The sequence below is a fragment of the Hippocampus bargibanti genome, linkage group LG17 (assembly GCF_051943395.1).
Source record: "Hippocampus bargibanti isolate YZ-2025 linkage group LG17, ASM5194339v1, whole genome shotgun sequence".
In the NCBI taxonomy this organism is placed as follows: domain Eukaryota; kingdom Metazoa; phylum Chordata; class Actinopteri; order Syngnathiformes; family Syngnathidae; genus Hippocampus; species Hippocampus bargibanti.
In genome coordinates this window covers 10,929,051-10,946,216 of record NC_142750.1, presented here as the reverse complement: position 1 = coordinate 10,946,216, position 17,166 = coordinate 10,929,051, and the positions used below count along the sequence as shown (strand labels likewise).

Genomic DNA, 17,166 nt, shown 5'->3' with positions numbered 1-17,166 from the left:
GACATTCGCCATCTGAGAGGTCGCGAGCTCATTTGCAGACACATCGAAACAGCTGTGAAATTTAAAATGGCCACCAGAGGGATTTTGTTGTCTCTCCGAGGCTGTCGTAGACTTTTACCAGAGACTAATCTGTCAAGTCAATGAAGCCATGCGAAGACACGCCAGCTGTTGGGAAGTCGGCGTTTGGGGAATGTAACACACCCGGAAATCCTTTTAGGATAAATACATCCAATGACAAACTTTTATACTACTACTACTACTACTACTACTAATAATAATAATAATACTTCTTTTGAGCAAAACATGACCATAATTCTCAAATATGAAATAATGCTGAATCTGTTTCCAAATCAGATGCTTTTGTGAAAGCAAGTGAATGTTTCAAATTATAAAAAAATATTCCTAATTTGAAAATTATTTGTTATTCTAAATCTCTTCTGGAATGGATTATAAATCTGATACAGATTCTAAAATTGATTCTGGTTTGCAAATATGAATTTCAATATTGATTCTGCAAGATTTCTGTCACGTTTCAGTTTGAGACCAACGAGTGGCACTGTAGGGCCCCCCGCATGCAGCTGCACAGGTGTTGGTCATTATAATCAGTGGCAGTCAAAAGGACTCCCGGCACGACCATTCTGGGTCGGCTCATTGTTTGTTTCACCCTGTTGGGTTTGTTTCGTCTTGTCATGTTTTACTCATGGTTTTGTTTGATACTTTGGACCTTTCTGTTCTGATGACTTTGTAGTTTGAGATTTTGTTCCTGCATTTTTGGGGTCCACCACCACCACCTTGCAAATCGTGACACTTTCCATCTTCAGCATCTCATTGCTCCAAACTTTCTTATTTTTTTAACTTTTATAATTGCAATTACAGAAGTTCGCCTTCACCTGAACAATTTGTATCCCGTCCACTTCTGAAAGGACGCCTTCAACACACGCTCCTAAATCCTGTGACTCGGTGTGAACCCTCTGATGAAAATTAATCCCACCATGACATCACACATAACTTTTTACTGCCTCGTTGGAGTCGAGCGTGGCGTCAACACATCTTTTTCACATACACTGTGGGGAACAAAGAATTCTCCAGTAAGCACAGGTGCCCCCTTACAATGGCAACATTGAAAAACCGTCATGAAACAAACCCGATTGTCTCTCGGTAGAGCTAAAATGACGTTGAGAACATTTTGGCGCACATTTCTCAACCACACATTTACAGCGTCATCCCAAGGAGGACATTTGCATAAATATTTTTTCGGGTCATGATAAACTGCCTGCATGGACACCTGCTTGCAAAATCAAAGACAACTGCACATACAATCAATTGCGGCCTTCCTTTTGCTGGAATCGACTCTTTCTTCTAATTTAATGGTGTTGTGAAGGGAATGGCAATTGAACACACACATGCACACGCACACACACACACACACACACACACGCGCGCGCTCGCACACACACGCACGCACGCACACACCACTTGAGATCAGCCTTGGAATGGGGCTGTAAAATGTCAGGTGATGGATTGTCATTTGGAGGGAGGGGGCTGAAGAGGGTCAAGGCCTTGTCACTTGTGACTTCCACACCCACCTGCCTGTCTCCACCAGCTGATGATCGATCACCCGCTTTTTCATCAATACTCCAACCTGCACGGAACCGGAAATGGACAAGAGGAAATATGTAAGGAGCAAGGAAGGATGCAGAATTTGGGGAGAATGTGTGTGTGTGTGTGTGTGTGTGTGTGTGTGTGCGCGTGCGTGTGTGTGTGTGTGTGTGTAAGGGGGCGGGATTCTGGGAAGATAATGTGTGTGCGTGTGTGTATGTCTCAACGTGTGTAAAGCTGCTCAGTGCATGAGAGAAAGACAGACATAGAGAGAGAGAGACAGAGAGAGGGAGAGGGGCGAGAGAAGGAAAGGGGGGAGAGGAGGGGAGAGGGGGAGAAATTGAGTGAGAGAGATGGAGCGAGAGAGGGAGAGAGAGAGACCCAGGGTGAGTGAGGGGTAGAGAGACGGGGTTAGGGGGAGAGCGAAAGGGAGAGAAAGCGGGTGAGAGAGAGAGGGAGAGGAAGAGAGGGAGGGGGGAAGCAGGGAGAGAGGGGGAGAGAGAGGGGGAGGCAGACAGGGAGAGGGAGAAGACGGAGAGAGGGAAAGGGAAGGGAGAGAGAGGGGGTAACAGAGAAAGAGAGAGAAAGAGAGAGGAGGGAGGGGGGGGGAGAGAAAGAGAGAGGAGGGGGGGGGGGGGGGGGGGGGGGGGGAGAAAAACATTGCGCGTGCCTGCCGTGTTCCAAAAAGTCCAGTCACAAGCCGTGGGGACGTGCACCAGACAAGTCCTCCTGTCTTTCCACTTAATGCCGGGCAGGCCACTGCACCGGGGCGCCCACGGGAGGACTAAGAAAGATAAGAGACGTGAAATAAGAAAAGCGAGCACACAGCTCCCGACCCCGTGCGTTATGCCGCCCGCGCTACAAGCCACCTGACACGCCTCCAGCCGCCTTCTCTTTCGCCGCCGCGACCATGAAGACGACCCGTAAGTGTCGCGCTCTTCTGTCGGTGAGCCTGAACCTGGTGGCGCTGCTGTTTTCCACCACAGCTTTCATGACCACGTACTGGTGCGAAGGGACGCAACGGGTGCCCAAGCCCAACTGTAGCGCACAGCGGCGCCACAATTGTATCGACTACGGCGTCAATGAGACTGACCAGAGTAAGGTGCACTACAGCTGGGAGACCGGCGACGACCGCTTCCTCTTCAGACGCTTCCACACGGGAATCTGGTACTCGTGCGAGGAGAACATCCACGAGGCAGGTGGGTGCGCAAGAAGTGCGTAAAGACCCGCGAGTTTGGAGTTTAGTGGTGCGCGCAAGGACAAACCTTTTTTCGTGGTGTGGAATGTCATTTCATTGAAACAACCGTGCTGCCTGCAAGGAGCCTGCATGGAAGAAAAGTGCAGTTTAAATCAACTTGGTACGATACAACATAAAATTTTAACCCGAGATGCCTTTATGTCCCCTGGTGGAATTTTCACGCCAATTTCAAAAATGTCTTCATCAACTTTTGAGAGATATTTTAATTGTTTGTTTTTGCAGTTCAACTATCCACGCGTTGTATAATTAAGGCATGATATTTCAGGAAACCCCGGAAATCACAAATGTAACTAAACCCGCTACTCCATGATATACTGTATGAAATTATTATCATTACATTATTATTTTATTCTTATGAAAGCTTGTTGTTCAAAATGCGAGCAAATTAAAAATCAGCGGCCAAAAACTATTCATCTTAAAAATTTTAGATCTTCCCTAATTAAAAAAAATGTTGACCATTGTAAGAGTATTAATGAATGACTTTAAAGGACAACCGACGTCTCCGGACAAGTTGTGTCCATAATTTATAAAATTGCTTCAAATGACTTCTACTGAGCGTATTTTACAAAGATTCCACCGCATCTAGCTATATTTTACGTTTTAAGACTCGCGCTGAATATTCCGGAAGTCTTATTTTTGAGTTGGTGACGAGTCCTCACCCTACGTCACTGAAGGAACGCCCCTGAGCGAGAAAGCACATACCTTGCATCACCTCAATGCATTTTGCGGTACTTTGTTTGGTCTGAAAACTTCGTGTTGATCCGTGTTGATGGTGAAATTAGAAGGAAAACACAGAAATAATGCAATGGTGAATCGTTGTATGTTACACCGAGACAACTATTAGATATTCGCTGACAAAAATTCCAAGGCGAAGAATCAACCAATTTCCAACGGAGCTCTGGCGCCATCTTCTGCATTTTCTGTGACACTACACATCAGTCTTGATCACTCAAAATGACCCGGAAAAACTTCTTTAATCGATTGCAAACATATATACTTTCCTCTTCAGAACTATTTGAATCATATTCATAACTGGATGCATAACAAGAAAGCATATTCTCCGAATCTGAAGCCATTGTTTTGATTCTCGAGCAATGCAAGACGTCTTGGCGTGACATCACAAACTGGGGGCGGGACTTTCTGAAAATGCCCAATTCGCTCATTTTTTTGCAGATTTTGGACACTTTAAGTCATTTTTATTGGTGTTTTGCATTTGACTAAAAATATCAGCCTGCGTGTTTTGGGTATTTTAGACGCTATAAAACGTTTTTCTGATGTTAGTTATGAAACAAAAAAGTGATGTCGGTTGTCCTTTAATGGAGTGTTCAGTGCTGCTGTTTCCGTGTATAAAAATCAATTAGTCAGGCCAGCCATTTTCTAGACACTGTCTTCTTCTTTTCCTTTCAGCATTTCCCGTCAAGGGGTCGCCACAGCGAACCAGTGACCAAAAAACACAATTTAGGGGTCGAAAGAATTAAAGTAAATTGAACACATTATATTAAATCGTATTAGATTAGATGGGCCTTTATTCATCTCACAATGGAGAAATTTAAATTTTACAGCAGCAAAAACAAAATACAGGAGCTGCTGTAAAGGCAGCCACTCACGCGGCGCCATTGCAAAGTAAAAAAACAAACAAACAAAAAACAAATATGACACAACACAAAGGACACAGACAGTCATTCAATCTGAATCACTTTTTGCAACGTCTTTGTCACATAAAGCAGTTCTAGATGAAAGCGAAGATCAAAGCCTCCTTTTCACCAGTGGATCAGAGTGCAGGGAATGTGCATGTCTTGTACAAGCTACGTTTTGAAAGCAAACACGAAGCTGTAGCATCCATTGATGAAAAGAGATTGTCTCACATCTCCTTTCCCACATAAATCCGCTTCACTTCTAAGCTGCGACAGTTCCACATATGCATTGGCGCTGAACACAACAAAGCGAGCACGTTTTTTTGTGGTTACTTAATCAGTTTAACAGTTGTAGCAGATTTTTAAAAAGTGAGCTCGGGTTTATACCAACATTTAACCAGAGTTGCGGTATTATTCCCTGAAGAAACTCATTGCTGGGTGACTAAATGGCGCCTCTGCAGGTTGAAGAGAAGAACTGCACTCTGTTTTGCTTGGCTGCATCTTTTAACTGTAACTCAGCCGTTGTTGTAACGAAGCATTTGTCCCAACGCCTCAGCCATCTCGCCTCAAAAGTGCCGAACAAACAAATTTTACTGTTTGAATCCAATCGATTTTTTTTTTACCTTTATAATTGAACGCGGATCAAACCTCTAAAGATGGAGGACACTGATTTGCTGTGGCGACCCCGTCAAGGGAAAAGCCGAAAGGAAAAGAAGAGGAGAATTGAAAACATAAAAATTGACGTTTTGTCATCCACTTTGCAATAAAAAGTGCACGGTTGATCTTTTGATGTCATTTTGTGGCGCCGGCAGTCAAGCGCACACTATCAAAATGGAGTCCCTCACTGGATTGGATGTTCATCACTCTCAAGGCTTGCCACTATTTCTCACCTGTTTATTAGCATCATGCTAAGATATTAAAAAAAAAGATCAAAATAGCCACATTGGATCTAAAACGAAAATCATGGAAAAAATCAATCCATTTTTTCTGTTCCCGCAGTGGGCGGGCCCACCGAATGCAATGAAATAGCATCCCTCATAACTGTCAATCAAATACCACCTCTACCTTGAAAATGAACGCAACTTCATCGAGCGTCTTTCTTACGGCAGCACACGATGACATTTGTGAGCCGTGACAATATCATAATAACCCTAAAAAAAGCCATGACAGCTCCAATCCACGGTTCACACTCTGACTGTCATGTCAAACTTGAAGACAACAAGAAATTCTGCCTCGCTATGTGTTCTGTCTCTCTCTACGGAATGTGTGTGCGCTTTTGGTCCCCGAATGAGGCACTCTAAAGTGGGCCATACCAGTGGATTATCTGACAGCGGTTGTAAAAGTGCTATTGTATCGTATTTTGTATAACTGCCCCCATTTCAAGGTCAGGTAACTCCAGACACATATAATGTAGGAAATAACTTTTTTTGTGATATAAGAAGAGAGTCTAAGGTTTCTCACCCTGAATTGACTGTTTATGTAGTCCCAAAACTCAATATTCCGTGGGTCCTGCAATTTGAGTGAAAATGACAAACACCCTGGCACTGGAGTGGACACATTTTTGTACATCGTCTGGCAGTGAATGAGTTAAACTGGCAGTTTTTGCAAGGAAACCCTCCAACGTGGCGGAGAAAAGCAGGCTAAAATTCCTCCACAGAGAAGTGAAAGACTCATCATCAATTGTCCAAGATGGCGCCCGAGTAGGCAGCCTCAGCAAGTGCTCTCATGAACCTTGTTTTTTTTGGTTGTTTTTGTCTTGTTTTGTGTTTTCTTTTGTCACTTTGTGTTGTTGTGCATCGTGTGGAACGGATAGATTGTTTTTCAGCATTTTTGACCACGACATTCATCAAGGAGGAGACTGTGCTGCGTGGTTGCGCCTTTTCGGCAGCATGAACATGCCAGTACTGTTTTTGAATGGGAGGAATGTCGGAGCCATTCGACTGCCATCGCTGGACACCAAAGGGGCCACTGTGCAGCATCTTCACAGTCCCGCTTTGTTCAGTGGAAGGTCAGTGCTGTTGGCAGTCTGCGGCTGGATGGATGCATGGCTTGAGGAACCCGCGATAAGAAGAAAGGAGCGTCAGCGCAGAGCGCCGATGCGTATGTGGAACTGTTGCGGCTTGGAATTGAAGCAGATTTATGTGGGACAGGAGATGTGAGACAATCTTTTCGTCAATGGATGCTACAGCTGTGTGTTTGCTTTCAACATTGTGAGACTAATAAAGGCAAATCCAATCCAATCCAATCCAATCCATCCAATCCAACATTTAGCTTGTAGTCGACGTGCGCATTCCACCATGATGTCCCTGATCCACTGGTGGAAAGATGCTTTGATCCTCTCCTCTTTCATCTAGAACTGCTTCATGTCATCACAAAGAGGGTACAGCAAGTCCTGAAGAATGAATATCTCTCTGTGTCTTTGTTTTGTCATATTGTCTCTATGCTGTCATATTATTTGTTATTTAGTTTTTTTGACTTCAAGACGGCGCCGCGAGAGTGGCTGCCTTTCCAGCAGCTCATGTATTCCCTTTTTCTACTTTCATTCCTTTCATCACTTTGCTGCTGTGAAATGTAAATTTCTCCACTGAGAGACTAATAAAGGCATATCCAATCCAATCCAATCCAATTATTGCAAATGCTTGGTTCCAGGTTCAGGGGGAAATTACTTTTTCACATTGGTACAAGTCGATTTTGATTTTGAGCCTTAATAAAGTCAATTGGCATTTATTTAAAAAAAAATCCTTGCATTTCAGAACACCAAAAAACAGGAAAGGCGCAAAAGATTTTTCATGGCACTGTATCAGATCCATATTGTAGAGTATGTCGAGATTGATCTAACTTCGATTCTTTGCTTTTTTTATGTTTCTTCCTCTTCCTCTAATGACCTCACAATATGCGTCGGTATGTTTTCATGATTCGCAACCGCCCTCACCTTATCCTTCTTCGCCTCTCCCGTTGCTTTATCTCCTTTGGTCGCGTGTTTTTCTGTGTGTCTCAGGTGAGAAGTGTCGCAGTTTCATTGACCTGGCCCCCGCCTCGGAGAGAGGTGAGTAATGACAGCCATTACGCGTCCTCGCCTGCTCGAGGAAATCACAGAGCAGGAAATGGATGGAGAATTGAGTCCATACTGAGATAGGCCTTCTTTCAATCAGCGGCTCATACAGATACGACATATTTTCCCTTTACCGCTTTACCTAGATGCATACATTGTCTACCTACAAATGTACATCACATCATGGACTATCGACCTTCCTTCACACAATTGCAAACACGAATCCATATAGATCCTGTCAAACACAAGCTACCAACCACCTTGCATCATATTAGACGTCATCCAACAAGTTACATGCATCCTGCCATAAACTAATTCAAAAGATGGCACAGCAATATTCTCTTAATCTAAGTGCGGTACTCACACGTGGATGACGGATATGAAACACAACGGGTGACAGGAAGGGAAGTGGAAGATTGGGTTGAGGCCTCACACGGCACTCAAAAGAGGGTCCAAAAAAAGTTAGCGTCTTTCTTCTGATTAATCTCTTAGTGACGGACGGCCAAATTGCTGCTCCCAACTGTGGAAAAGAAGAGTCGGACGAAAGAATATGTCATTGTATATTGTCACACATATGACAGGGAGAATAGGCATGTCGGGAAAAAGATTGAATCAGCTTCATCTTTATTGGCCAAGTATGTAGAAAACACGAAGGAATTTGCCTCCGGTAGAACACGCTGCACTAGTATCATCATAAAAAAGACATGACAAATAAGTATGGAGGACACTAATAAAGGCGAATCTACAGGGGTCGCCACAGCGAATCAATGTCCTCCATCTATCCCGGTTTTGTGCATCCTCTTCTCTCACACCAGTTACCTTCATGTCCTCTTTGACCGCATCCATAAACCTCCTCTTCGGTCTCCCTCTCGGTCTCCTGCCTGGCAGTTCAAGGCTCAGCATCCTTCTCCCGATATAGTCACTCTCTCTCCTCTGGACATGTCCAAACCATCTCAGTCTGGCCTCTCTGACTTTCTCTCCAAAGCCTCTAATATGAGTTGTCCCTCTTATGTACTCATTCCTGATCCTATCCAACCTGTTCATTCCCAAAGAAAACCTCAACATCTTCAGCTCTGCTACCTCCAGCTCTGCTTCCTGTCTTTTCTTGAGCGGCACTGTCTCCAGTCCAAACATCAGGGCTGGTCTCACCACTGTTTTATACACTTTTCCTTTCATCCTAGCTGAAACCCTTCTAACAATCATGAATATTGTATTAGACTGAAACAAGATAGCTTAAGGTTTTAACTGAGCTACGTACATGTATTCTAAACTAACATATGCAAATAACTAAACTACATACATATATAGACTAACTAACTGATAAGAATAAGTAGAAATGAAACAACATTGAATGTTTTTAGGATGTGTATATAAACTTGTTCTAACACTTCACACTTTCCTTCATTGTCCACCTTGTACTTTTATGGAACCGATACTTTTCCCTTCATCACATTTCACTTCCTGTAGCTGTTCCAAAACTTTTGTCCCAACTGCACATTTTCATCGAAAACGTTTAAGTAGTACATGTTGAGTTGTGTATGTTGTGCCAGGCGTACTGTGGCTATCGGTGGTGTCAGAAGTCCTCTACATCCTACTGCTGGTGGTGGGCTTCAGCCTGATGTGTTTGGAACTTTTCCACTCCAGCAACGTCATCGACGGACTCAAGCTCAACGCCTTCGCCGCCGTCTTCACCGTGCTGTCCGGTAAGATCAAAACAGTTTCAAATTCACTCAGCAATCTTGATGTGTTACTCCTTTTCCAGTTTTGCTGACGTTGGTAAACAATTCAACGACTTGACCAACTACACTGACTATCTGACTGACAACTTGACTAGCTGACCTACTAAGCTACAGTATAAACTAACCAACAATGAATAAATCGATCAACAGATGTAAACAACAAAAACATTAACAAATTAATTTTGATCAACTCGTCCCAAATGTTTTTCATGCTTGGAGGTCAAATGCGCGTGTGTGTTTGTGCTTGTGTATGTTGTATCGCACTCTTCTCAGCACCGTTGAGAAATATCTCTAGGCCAGAGAGCGGTGGAACTTGCTGTGAGGTCATCAGAGTTCAGAGGTTATCCTCTCCTGTTGCTACGCCAGAGATTGGAACAGTTTTAAAGCTTACGTAATGACACGCGCTCGTGTGTGTATATGTGTCTATACGTGTTCTTACACAAGAAGTTGGCTTCGCCGCTGCCATTCTGTCAATGCCAAGGCAGCATCTTGCATTAGAAGTGAGCAACGAGCACTTCCTCGTCAGACTTCTTTTCATCGTGAGAGGCTTTGTCCTATGAGATCAGTTAGGAGAATATCTGAGTATTGGAATTTTTAGGCTCATTGGACTCAATATTTGGTTTAAAAAAAAGTCAGAATTTAAAGGACAACCGACATCACTTTTTGTTTCCTGACATCAGAAAAACGTTTTATAGCATCTAAAATACCCAAAACACGCAGGCCGATATTTTTAGTCAAATGCAAAACAGCAATAAAAATGACTTAAAGTGTCCAAAATCTGCAAAAAAGGAATCCGGAAGTGGCCATTTTCAGAAGGTCCGGCCCCCTTCTTCGTGGCGTCACGCCAAGACGTCTTGCCTTGCTGGAGAATCAAAACAATGGCTTCAGATTCGGAGAATATGCTTTCTTGTTACACATCCAGTTGTGAATATGATTCAAATAGTTCTGAAGAGGAAAGCATACATGTTTGCAATCGATTAAAGAATTTATTCCGTGCCATTTTGAGGCATCATTGGGGGGAAATGTATCACCAAAAAAGAGGCAGAAAATGGCGACCAAGCTCCGTGTGAGGAATTAATAAGCCCGTTTCCACAGGCTGATAAATTCCTTACATGGAGCTTTGTCACCCTCTTCTGCCTCTTTTTGGTGCAACACGACAAGTACAGCAAAATGCATTGACGTGATGGAAGGACTGCTACAATGTGTCCTTTTTCTGTCAGGGGCGTTCCTTCAGTGACATAGGGTGAGGGCTCGTCACCAACTCAAAAACAAGACTTCGGGAATATTCAGCGTGAGTCTTAAAACGTAAAATATAGCTATATGCGGTGGAATCTTTGTATAATACGCTCAGCAGAAGTCATTTGAAGCCATTTTACAAATTATGGCCACATTTGTCCTGAGATGTCGGTTGTCCTTTAAGATGAGGACTAACATGAAAGGATCATTTTTCCTTTGGAAATGCGTGGGATCAATTTCTAAAAACCTGGTTTCTAAATATTTTTATGAATACCAAATTACACACTCAGCCGCTATTTGTAAGGATGCACACTTTGATAGCTGTCCTTCTTTCAAAGCATAACACCATAAACAAATCTAATTAGGCAACCCACGGATGAATCTCTCATGTGTCACTTCATGAGCAGACGTCAATGGCCGCTGCGGACCTGAACAGAATGACTACCTACGCCTAACAATGTGACGCACGTTTTGTAAGAAAAACAGAGCGAATGCGTCGTCAAGGTCGGAGAAGAATGTTGCACTCTTTATAGCTCGCTGTAAATCCCGAACGCTTGCTATTTACCACAAGTGACCACCTGCCATCCACTGTACACAACCACACAAACAGTGAACACACACAGGTGGACACGTGGTGGCATTTGATGGAGTGTTAAGATGTTGACTGATTACCGCCACATGTGCAATTGATTCGATGTTCCCGGCTCGTATTGAACAACGGGGATCATTAGATGACTAATTAGCATAGTTATAGCTGCTCTGATTGACGACTGCTGAGCTGAGCTGCTAAGTATGGCCTGCCATCTTTCTTCATGCTCACTTTGGCTTGTTGTCAGTGGTGGGCTGTATCTTTGATAGGTGCCAGGGTTTTTGTCATTGTCACTCGAAGTCCAGGACCCACAGAATATTGAGTTTTAGGACTACATAAACAGTCAATCGGGCGTAAGAAACCTGAGACTCTCTTCTTTCATCTGAATAGTTTATTTCTAAACTAAATGGGTCTTGAGTTATATGAGCTTGAACAGAGGGCGGCTTTCCAAAATACAATGCAATACCAGTGTCTGAAACTCATAACAAAAAGTTAGCGGACACCCGGGCAGACAACTCTGAAAAGTTGCCTCCCCGGCCATAAAGTTGCCTGCCCCATTTTTCACAACTTGAAACACAATAAGACCACAAATCGAGGAAAAAAAACCTTGTTGCGAAGTATAAAGGATTTGTTTTTATATCAATGAAGTACCGACCACAAATGCTCCCTTGCCTAATTAATGGTAAATAACCCTTGCTGAAGATTTTGTTCCAGTTGTCGTTTGTCGTCGTGATGCATAATGCATTGTTTGCATTGCGTTGTTTGCTCAAAGCCACGTGGACTCCTCCAAGGGGCTTTCAAAACTTTCAAGTACACATTACAGTCACGGTATAGTCGAAAGCACGAAACAGGCTTCTGATTGGCTGCCGTGCCGAGTATGCAAATTGCCAAACGAAAAATATTGCCAGAGGTCTAGCCAGAGCTTTATCGGCACCAAAGCAAGAAAAAAAAAAACAAACCCGAACTAATTTGGGAATGGCGCTCTATGCCGTATTTTCAATTCCCGAATTAATTCGTGAATGGTGGTGAATGAGTTATTAAGTGCCACTATCACATGACGAAAAAGAGTGAGCGGTGACTTTAGCCAGCTTGACTGAGAACAGCAGCGTGATGGAAGATTCCAGTTGTCAGGGCACTAAACTTCCCAAAGACAATGCAAACAAAAAATCCAGTGTGTGATTGTCAGTGGTGGAAGCTATGTGCCAATTAGCTGCTACATTAGCTGCTAATGGCTAGCAGCTCAATGTAAGGTAAGATCAGTAATGGGTACTTTTTACAGGTAGCAACATTCTACTCTGAGGTGAAAATAGTGGAAATGAGCATGGATAATACTTTGTTTTCTATAAGTGAAAATATTTATCTTTGTGTGTAGGTCTTCTGGGAATGGTGGCCCACATGATGTACACTCAAGTGTTTCAGATTACCGTCAGTCTGGGTCCTGAAGATTGGAGGCCTCACAGTTGGGATTATGGATGGTCCTTCTGGTTAGTACAAACACATTTTTCAAGGTATGGAGCTGAAAACGAATAAGTGCAACTTCAACTCACAATTTCCAGTTCCGGATAAACGTTTGTTTCTCCCGCATCCATCGCCCGAGTAACTAAATCAAATGATTGACTAGAAACTTCCTGTTCAAATGTTGTGCTTTCCCTTCAGCATGGCGTGGGGTTCCTTCACGTGCTGCATGGCCGCCTCGGTCACGACACTCAACTCCTACACCAAGACAGTCATCGAGTTTCGCCACAAGCGCAAACTCTTCGAGCAGGGTCTCCGAGAGGAGCAGAACTTCTTGGACCAGGAGGCCTTCCACTACTTCCGTGAGCGCTCCCTGCAGTCTATCTCGGGCACGCTGGACATCTACCCGGGTCCCGGGGGCATACCCGAGCCCCCTCCGGAACCAGGGGTGGGTCGGTCCAAGATAAGAACCGCTTCTGTTGACTTGGGAGAGAACACAGACTCGCTAGGGGAGGAGCAGTGCTGAAGAAGGTCACAGAGGTGGTTCTGAGCCAGAACCTGGACCGGGTTCTCGCACTCCAAATTGAATTAGTAGCCGCCTTTACTTTATTAAGACTTGACAAGAGAAATGGAAATATCCGTGAAACAAGACTTGAATTGTACACTCTGTCCATACATGTAATAACGAAATATGACAGAACATAAAATGCAAAAACCAAGACACTGTGTCAGACATTTAAAATGTGTGGACTATTTTTCTTTTCTTTTTGTTTGTAGCACATTTCAGTTATGTGTAGTATTTGGATGTTTGCTTCACAGTAGAGAGGTGCAGAGTTCGATTATGGCTGTGACCTTGTGTGGAGTCTGCATGTCCCCATGCGTGGGTTTTCTCTGGGTATTCTGGAGAGTGCGCGTGTGTGTGCTCACTACTCATCCCCAGCAAACTTTTGAGTGGACTCAACTTTTTCGTCTTTAATTTCGCTTGTGGGGGGTGCTTCCTGCGGGGCTCTCAGCGGCGTCCCAACGCTCCCGTCGCAATGATGCAAGAGGCGGCAAGCGTTTTACGACTCCAATAACAAGTGCAACAAATGGAAGAATGAATAAAAGCAGAGCCCCCAACACCAGTTTCACCGGGCGCGTGAAATTAGTTTTTACATGTCAATTATTAAAGTCACTTGCGCTACCTTGAAAGTAAAAGAAAAAGCAATAAAAATACACAAAGAAACAACAGGGAGTCAGGGATTTTGTGGCAAATTCATTCACTCACCTGAAAAAATTGGAACAAATTCTCCAAATAACACGTAAATTTGTGGATATATTGATCGTAACATGAAACGCACAGACAAAAAGTCTCAAAGACTAGAAGAAGGCCATGTTGGTTTGCAGCGGAAATGTTTCTGCTAATTTTCCCAAGTGGATTATAAGAGAAACAAAATGGTGGCAAGGCTGGCAAAGGTCGCTTGAAAGTCATCAGTGTGCAACATGCCAGTTGTCCTTGAAAAGAGACCTTTCACAAGACCGCCACCCGCCAGATGCCGTGTAATTAGTCAGTGTGTTGCTTTTATTGCCCTTTGTGTATTTGCCCTCTAGTTTCATATTGCTTTGTGTTGTGGAAACACTTTAGTCGTCGTGCATGACGATTTTTTTTCCCCTCGAGCTTATGCCGCTCAAGACCAATCCATTGATACAAAACGTGTAGAAAGCAGTGACACCAGCATGCCTGCAAAAAATTAAATTAAAACTAACCCTGTCTTAACCACAACCCTAGAGATCATATTACAGGCTTTAAGCTTTAATTTCAACGCTAACCCAGTTTCAAAAGCAGCTCTTGAGAGTTGGGAAAATTCAGAGCGTCCTACTAAACCTATCTGAATATTTTCAGACGCCTCCAAAATTTTGAGAGTTTGGGACATGCACAACTGTGTGATTACTGCCAGGTTGCATCATCTTAAGCTATTCTCTTTTTTATTTTTATTAATCACCCTTAAACAAGTATTGCCTCAACAATTTATTAATGATCAGTCCATGCACAAATTAGTGCAAGACAATTTAATGCGATGAATAGAAGAGCATATTTACTTCACAGGAAGGATATTTTTCATCATTCTATATCTATTTTCCAAGGATGAGGCAGAGGATATTTTGAAGATTATTAAATATGGATATGCTGGTCAGTGACGCTACTGATGCAGCTTTGTGAAGAATTACTGCCCTCTTGTGGTCAGGTTACCACATTACAAAGCTTTTATGTCTTCGTCCAGAAAATAAGTAAAAAAGTGAGAATTAAGCATCGTAAAAAATACGAATTTATCCACAGCTGCTACATGGTTAGCACCACTGATTTGCAATTGAGTGTTACGCTCACACCAAACTCAGTCATTTTGACATTTTTGGGGAGAAGAATGTATAATAATAATAAATCTACCTGTTGAGTCGAAATGTTGCTAATTGCATATTCCTTTTGAATTATCTCACCTGGCCCAGAATTTCACTTTGCTTATTTTTGCTAATCTTATTTCCAATTATTATCAAACCAGAGGACCCACAAAAGCCTCCTTTTTACTTTGGTAATGAAATATTTTTACTTGTTACTTCTTAGCACTGTTTATAGAAACCACAGTCTATCAGCCAACTAGTCATCGTACACGTTTCATGTGCATGTGTGAAGTATTTGGGGCCTCCTCCTTTGTGCACCTCCTTATCCGCAGATTTAGGCTGAGCTTGGAAAATGGCTCAAATACTTTGTTTTGGAACTTTCTCCCGGCCAACTTTGGTTGAAAGATTACTCAGGGCTGGAAATATTTAAGCAGTCAGGAAGCTCGGTGAGCTCTAGTCAACAGTCAAGTCAGTCGCGTCTTAGCCTATTATGGCAACATGTCCAAAGTCATGCCAGCTCATGCCAGCAACAGAAGAGTTCTTTTTAACCTACTTCCCAGAAGTTTATAAAACTAATTACAACAAAAAAAAAACAATGTCTGTAAATTGTGATTCATTAAAGGACTCTAGTCATGAGTCAAGAATCTTTATTGATGTGATAAATCAAGTATAAGATTAATTTTCATTTTCATGACTTGTTAGAGATATAGCCACTTTTGGTCTCATTTTTAGTTTCATGTGAAGACTTGAAAGTAATGAGTATCTCATTCCTTGCTGTCGAATAGAATGTTTGTGGGATTTACATGCCACTGGTGTTATTGGATAGCTGTTAAAGTGGTAAAATCCAAGTTTATTATGAACTGTAATTTATAAAATGTCTTTTTACTGTAGTTCGTTTAGAATGTGGTGCGTCTCACAGGGTTTCCACGTGTTGTTGGGAACTACTGTCATGTGGTGCATCCAGTTTTGGGATTATAATGTAAATCCATAGTGCGTTCAGTTCGTCCAGTATTTTATCGCCATACTTTTGATTTGTGCGATGTGGTTTGTATAGTTTAGGCATACTGTATTCCAATAAAATGGGATTGGTGGTTCGTTCTGGAAATTATCATGCCGTATTCTTGTTGAGTTTGTTGTTATGGTGCGTCCTGGCCTCAATGTTATTACATTAGAAAGCGTCGGACGTCGCGTTCAGGGCGTCTCACCTGCGCCGTTCAGTCCAGCTGACTAACCATCTCCCTTTCCACCTCCAACTCGTTCGTGTTCTCTTTGGGCGCGTTGTCTCGAGGCGTTTTGGGTTTGAAGGCCGAAGAGAGCAGTTCCTTCTGGATTCTCTGCTCCCTCTGGCGCTGAAGCAGGGCCAGCGTCTCTTTCCTTTGGGCAGCCATGGCCATGTAACGCTGCCTCGCCTCATCTCTCTGATGCGCGGCGTTCAGGTTGGGCGGCTCGGGGCGGCGCGGTTCCGACGGACCGCTTCGTTCCGGCCGAGACACAGGCAACCTTTGCGGGATGTCCGCCGATACCAGGCGGGACTCGAGCGGCGTGGGCATTAACAAGGAGTTCCACAGTTGCCGGGCGTGGGACACGTCCTCCGGAGATGAGCCACTGAACACGATCAGGCCATCGTTGGAAACGTCGCAGGTGGGCTCCGGTGGGGCCGACATAACAGTTGTAACTTTATGGTAACTTAGTCGTCCACGGTGTGGTTTGAAATGGTCGTCATAGCAGCGATAAAGAATGCGGAAAAAGACGAGCCCGACTTTTCTGACGTCACAAAGAAAATTATTCGTTAACGAATAAAGGCGGAAGTCAATCAAATGCGCCCGATCACCCCTGCAGGTGACGTAGATTGGCAGAATAAACACGCGTCGAGTTGCATTTCGACAACTAAAAACAGCAAAATGAGACGAAGTATTGTAAAATCGTCGCGAGGGGAACGACACAGAGCGTGGAAAAGGACATGGTCGCTCAGTCGTTATCAGGATCACTTCCGGGGTCACCTGTTCGGCGGCAATTGCATCAAATTATATTTTTATTCGAAAGTGCATTAAAAACACCAAAAGACTCAAGTGAATCGTGGCAGTAACATCGAAATATTGCTTTTAATATATTACTTTTTTCGAACTCACCATCAATTCATTTCAGCAGTTTATCCTTACAAGGGTCACATGGGTCTCATGGAGCTAGATTTCTTTCGGACATTAACAAAGGAACACACTGAACTGGTT

The 17,166-nt window shown here is 43.4% G+C and overlaps 2 protein-coding genes across 5 annotated transcripts; one reads left to right on the top strand and one right to left on the bottom strand.

Annotated features, from left to right (window-relative positions):
• Positions 1–1,618: 1,618 nt before the first annotated feature.
• hoatz (HOATZ cilia and flagella associated protein) lies at positions 1,619–16,899 on the bottom strand. 4 transcript variants are annotated; one of them, XR_016118051.1, is made up of 5 exons: positions 16,144–16,899; positions 2,693–2,922; positions 2,469–2,569; positions 2,270–2,383; positions 1,619–1,642 (listed from the first exon to the last, which is right to left on the bottom strand). XR_016118051.1 is itself a non-coding variant. In XM_089018661.1 (2 exons), exon 1 carries the CDS (start codon positions 16,600–16,602, stop codon positions 16,153–16,155), a length of 450 nt encoding a protein of 149 aa, XP_088874787.1. In that variant the 5' UTR covers positions 16,603–16,746; the 3' UTR covers positions 2,671–2,922; positions 16,144–16,152. The 4 variants fall into 4 exon arrangements, 3 of the variants coding, with proteins under 3 accessions (XP_088874787.1, XP_088874789.1, XP_088874788.1); XM_089018661.1 differs by lacking the exons at positions 1,619–1,642; positions 2,270–2,383; positions 2,469–2,569 and having other exon boundaries at positions 2,671–2,922; positions 16,144–16,746; XM_089018663.1 differs by lacking the exons at positions 1,619–1,642; positions 2,270–2,383; positions 2,469–2,569; positions 2,693–2,922 and adding an exon at positions 9,104–9,239 and having other exon boundaries at positions 16,144–16,746.
• On the top strand, positions 2,347–14,769 carry gsg1l (gsg1-like). Its single transcript, XM_089018658.1, has 5 exons — positions 2,347–2,798; positions 7,490–7,537; positions 9,094–9,246; positions 12,480–12,591; positions 12,764–14,769. The coding sequence occupies exons 1-5, from the start codon at positions 2,510–2,512 to the stop codon at positions 13,086–13,088; spliced, it is 927 nt and encodes a 308-aa protein (XP_088874784.1). The 5' UTR covers positions 2,347–2,509; the 3' UTR covers positions 13,089–14,769.
• Positions 16,900–17,166: the final 267 nt, after the last annotated feature.